General features: G+C 39.1%; 1 protein-coding gene across 1 annotated transcript; it reads right to left on the bottom strand.

Annotated features, from left to right (window-relative positions):
- Window positions 1-3,415: 3,415 nt before the first annotated feature.
- On the bottom strand, window positions 3,416-4,874 carry setmar (SET domain and mariner transposase fusion gene). Its single transcript, XM_072452839.1, has 2 exons — window positions 4,779-4,874; window positions 3,416-4,251 (listed from the first exon to the last, which is right to left on the bottom strand). Exons 1-2 carry the CDS (start codon window positions 4,872-4,874, stop codon window positions 3,472-3,474), a joined length of 876 nt encoding a protein of 291 aa, XP_072308940.1. The 3' UTR covers window positions 3,416-3,471.
- Between the last annotated feature and the right edge of the window lie 911 nt (window positions 4,875-5,785).

Genomic DNA, 5,785 nt, shown 5'->3' with positions numbered 1-5,785 from the left:
TAATAATGTTCAATTTTTGCATTACATGCTTATATGCACGGAACATGCAAGAGATGGGGAACGTATTCGTGAGCTACTTAGCGCAAATGAGTGCTTTATATGGGGATGACGACCGCTTCGTCGTCATCTCAATGTAAAGTGCTCGTTTAGTGCGCACTTTTGCACGGGCTTCGCCCGTTTACAACGGTAATGTTCCATTTTCCTACTACTAATTAGTATGCACGGGGCGTGCATGAGTGAAGGAGTGCGTTAGTGAGTGTTTGGAAGTGGGCGAGCGCTTCGCGCTCGATTTCGTGCGCACGTAGTGCGCACTTTCGCAGCCGTGCTTCGCACGGCCTTACGAGATTAATAGGCCTCTCGCCAGCTTGTGGCGCTCGGGCCTAATTATTAACATTTATATACATTTTATTATGCTTTACAAAACAGAGGCCAGCGGCAAGACCCAGGTACCAATCTGCTCAAAACAATTGGTGTAATTAGTATCAGAACAATATGACGGCAGCAACATGGAGAAACAAATGGAAGATACAGAATGCTATCATGTCTAAAAGTGCATTACTGCTAAATAATTCCACTTATCAGATGTTAATGAGGGTTTTCAGTTACAGATCTTGAACATTGGAAGACTAAAGTGGAATTCATGGTGTGTCCATACCCAGATAAGTGCTTGTTCTTTTTCACCTCCCACTTGTGCTTTCCAGAGACGTAATGACAGCAATTAGATCGTATTTTCTAAATGCAGCATCTCAATGTGTTTTCCAGTGAAGCATCTTCCATTTCCTATCCATAAAACCAAAGTTAGTCATTTGAAAATTCCTAGCAACAAAACAATTTGCAAATTGCAGATGGATCCAGTTAAAGGGAGTAATTGCATAACATAAAACAATTACAAAACTGCTCCTATAAATTAAAAAAGGGGACTTCCCACCACAAAACAAAAACACAAAGGTGTACGTCTCCAAGTTTCCCACCCTGCATTATTAGGTCATGTTCTGACTCCTTAAACCTAAAGCCTCAGACAAACCTTTATTATATGCTCAGAATTAAATCGAATACATTTTTGACAGTTGTCAGTTGTCATGGATACACAAGCACTAGCCTTGCTTTATGGCTGAACAAAAGATGCCTTTATTGATCATTGTACCGAAGTAACAAAGCAGCTGTTGTGACAAAGCAGCTGCCGCGACCGTTACTCTGAAGTCAAAGTAGACGACAGTAACAGTTGGACAATCACGATCCACATCATCAGAATCTCCTCTCTGAGCATTTTGTGACAGATTAAAAAGTGTTGTTTTGATATAAGTTCAGCCTGTCCAATGTAGCTCTAGTGTAACAATAAAAAGAGTATAAGGTACAAACCATTGACTTTATGCCGTCCGTGCATCAGCGTAGTTCTTCAGCCATGTCTATCATTATAAACACAGCAAGGGAGCAATACAAGTCATTTTCACCTTCAGATCAATAGTACTTGCGCACGACCCCTGTCCAACACCAATAATGAGACACAATGATTGGGTTTATAAATGACAGAATACATCCAAGCCCGAGGGACCAAAGGCAAATTTACTGTCCATATCACAGTGTAAACACGGTGACAATAAAACCATACAGAGTGTTACTGTATGCTTCCTCTTTATATGTTTTAATCACACACTGCCAACACGCCTGTGAATAAAGGTGCTGCTTGACTGGATAACATTATAAAGCCCTTTGGTTTAAGGTAGTTAAGGTCTTCACTAAAAATAAGGACAATTATTCCACTTAAAAGTGCCTGCATATTCCCAGTAGGAGATCACTGATTAGACCTGCATATTCTAATTAGGCCTTGTAATTTGGTGGTATAATCATCAAGCAGGTTTCAATCTTTAATGTTGCACTGTTTTTCATTTCAGTTGTGCCATTTTCACGATCAGAGGAAATTGAATTGATTTACTAGACACCTGCAAAGAGCTGATGAGGTTACGGAATAATCCAAATGACACACTGTCCACAAGTGTCAGGGGAAAGGATGTGCCAGGTGTTTGGTGTTATTTGCAAAGGGGAGGGGCTTTGAAATAGAACTTCACCTCATGTAATAGACCGGCGGTTGCTAGGTGACCATTATGGAAAGGCGCCATTCATCCACTCTCTGTACCTCTGAACCAATCACTGTCATGCGGCGCAGTTGCCTCCTGTACACACACCCGATCACCATGGAGATCTCAAGGACATCTGACACATACAAAGATGTTAAATTGAGAGAGGCAAAAACTATTGGCCAACGTTAACCATATGACTTTTGTCAAAGAAACAATATGTAGCTCTAATAAATAATCATTATATGAAAGAGGTAACTAAAAAACGAAACAAAAACAAGTCTGAAATTAGAATTGGTTTCATCATTTTTAAACTGGGTATTTTTCTAAGCATCATATTATATTTTATTATATATGTTTTTACCTAGGCCAAATTACAACAATCTAGTTTTATTCACAGGATGTGTGTCTCATTGAGACCATACCATAAATAAACAATCATTTTTGGATTTTATGTTTGGGGAATGGCCCCTTCACAGTTCTGAGACTTCTCAATAAGTAGTTTACTTTATATCAAAAGAAATTCTAGGTAAGTAAAATAAAAATGGACCAGCACAATCCCGGACTTTGTTTTCTCTGACACATAAATCAATAGTTCTGCTGTCAATCTATGGCTGTTTCCATGTCTCATGTCCTTCTTCAGTCTCTCATGCTGGGGCAGCCTGGGTCTCCTTTCTAATTAACCCAGATGTGGATATAAATAATCGGAAAGCAGGTCTAGACTAGAAGCAGGGCAGATTTCAGAAGTCACACTAAAGTAGGACATCATAGTCCCTCGTCTGATGACATTTCTATATAAAAACAGCCCTTGGCCCTATTTAATTGGTCTCACCTCTCTTGTGGTTTCATCGCAATGAGAATCCCAAAATATACGGTCAGAGGGAAAACTCTACAAAGAAATATCTAGTTGATGAAGAGAGCATCATTTTTATTTTTAAGATGTTTTCCTATGACATTATAAAAGCCACAGTAAATGAATTAATGTAAAAAAGATGGGTCTAAGTTGTGCCATCCCCAGAATGTACCAAAGATCTCATAGGCCTGAAGCCAATCCAGAAGAGTCAACAATCTGAATGTCTCAGTGACATGATTTACTAAATATAATGCATACAAGTACAGTAGCATTTAGACTATTGTATTTTGGCTTTGTATGTATTAATATAGATGTGGTTATATTTAAGTAGTACAAAGTTACTTCTTCACTACTAAACAAAAAACCTGTCAAGAATTGTCATTGGCTTAAAGTCCACTTTAATATTGACGCAAATACAGTAAAAAGAATCAAGTACAAAATGTACTAACCTTGCCAGTGAGATTAATTTTTGCAATTTTAGTGAGTTCACAAACTGTAGAGTGAGACAGGTTACACATATATCATAACAAGACTCAAATTAATCTATTTGAGAATTGATAAATCTAGAGGAAGAAACCCTCTGCAGTTTGTTGTGCCACAATGGCACACTTTCTGTTGAGGTCCACCTGTTCCACTGGCCTCAATGGGATTTCTTGGTATGGAACATATACCTTGCTGAATACAAAAACCTCTGTATGTTCCGGAGTAGTCAAATGTTAGTTCCTCTTTTGCCTCAATGTCCCGCCCTGCAAACAGCGCCAGCCTGGGTACCACTGAGTGCACCCTCACAGGTACCATGAACAGGCTGGGGAGGCAGGAGTGGTTGAGGAAGCGCCCTACATTTCCAATCTCAGCCGGGTCAATAAATGTTTCAGTGACGTTTCCTGCTCCTGCATGTTCCCTCACAGCAATTATGTAATTGCTGTCTTTTGGTCCTTGTGTGAGCTGTCTGCGCCTGGCCTCGTCAAATCCGATCACTTCTCCAGCATATTCAAACACAAAAGCGCCACACTGGATTGGCTCCAGAGTCCGCACACCCCAGGCTGTGTTTGAGGTCCAAAACACTTCCAGTTTATGTCTCACTGCCATCTGCACCACACGGTTATGGCAGGAGTCACCGCAGAGGCAAAGGGCGTTGCATTCAAAGACAGGTGTAATATGTTGGACTATCAGTGTGCCCTGGAGGGTGTAAGCCTGTCCATGAGTCTGCAGACAAGAACAGCTTTCCAGAACACAGGAGTGGGAAACACAAGAGCATCCGGAAAGAGTGACTTCACTTGGGTCAACAGCACAGCCAGGGCCCTGGACGTTTTCTGGGGAATACTAAAGAGAACAAAAATAGAGCAATGAATTATAAGCTGCACAATAACCTAATACATATTATTCATACCTAGTGCATTCCCCTTCTGCATGCAGAAGTGCTAATCTAGAAGGTGATGGCATCCGTTTTATTTATTTATATAGTGTTATTTTTGGTTTGCATGTCTCTATACACCCAAATTATTTATCAATAAACTAACAAAGTCGGAGTTTAGAGCCAGGTCTCTAAAAGAACATCTTTATAAAGCAGAAGTGGGTCAGCACTTTTCTGAATGTGTTGTAGACAGAGAATGTTGGGGCTTTGCTGCCACCTCGTGGTTGTTTTTTTAGAGGCCTAAATGAGAGAAACCGTAAATACATAGCATATATTGGACATGTGCAGATGCTGCTTTATTAGGTCACAAATCATTGAGGAACTAAATGCAATAATTATGTAATTAGATTTAGGAAATCGCATAACCGATAACCAGTGCCGAAAAAACATGCTATGCAAACATAACACGTGCTACAGGAAGTCTAGGTGAGCTTACTTGAAAATGGGAAATCGTAGCCACACTATTTTTTAAAACAGGAACATTTTCTAAACCACAACTTATATCGACAACATCCTGGGAAGCTGCATCCATAGCTAAAGATGATATTATAATAGATCCATGCTCCATCCACGTCGCGACCACTAAACTAAGAAGAAGCGCCCACTTCCGGGAGATCAAAACTAACTCCCTCTAGTGGCAAAGACAATTATTGCCGTTCACACACATTTCGATGTTTTTACTTCTACTGTTAGTATTTTATTTATTCTATAGCCCTTTTTGATTCAATTTATTTCTGATAATTCCAGGGATTGACCTATCGTGAAAGAGTGACAGAGTGGTTTTAGATGGCATGTATGTCCAGCAGATGGCAGAGACATCTGAGATCTGTTTGCTCATTTGAAATCTACAGTGACACAAAATAATAATACTATGTTGGAATATTTAAAACAAATCTAGCCAGAATTTGTCCTTGCTTTGCCATTTTGTTGTCTTTCCATTCTCATCCACACCGATGGAGAAGATCATTGTCAGAATCAGAATCAGAAAAGGTTTATTGCCATTGCTGATGAACAGAATTCACAAACATAGGAACTTGCTTTGGTGAAAACAATGAACAATGATAAAACAACCTATATAAAATAACAAATAAAAACAATTTAAATCTGCTATAGGATCGAAATAAAATAAAAAATAGGCTAATTTACAAATGGAGAATTAATGCGATATTTTCTGTGATGATTGCTGTCTGCTGGGAAAACTATAATTGACAATTGTGTGTTTTTTTTTTCACATAGTGTACATCCAAATTTAAGTTGCAGAATTATAGTCCCCAAGGCAGTTTCAGTGGCGGCCTGTCACATCTATGACCATTCATATTTGCAATGTAATTCTAAATTCACTTTTTAAAAACTTTTTGAATTGAAACAGACACAAAAAGCTGAAAGACTGTTAGTCTGTTAAATAAGCTACCTTTCATGCTAAGAACGATGTAAAAGGAAACA

The sequence above is a fragment of the Eucyclogobius newberryi genome, unplaced genomic scaffold (assembly GCF_026437365.1).
Source record: "Eucyclogobius newberryi isolate DKJ021-1_F unplaced genomic scaffold, fEucNew1.0.hap1 SCAF_19, whole genome shotgun sequence".
NCBI lineage: Eukaryota > Metazoa > Chordata > Actinopteri > Gobiiformes > Gobiidae > Eucyclogobius > Eucyclogobius newberryi.
Note: the sequence above shows the minus strand (reverse complement) of the source record. Positions and strands in the feature narration are given on the sequence as shown.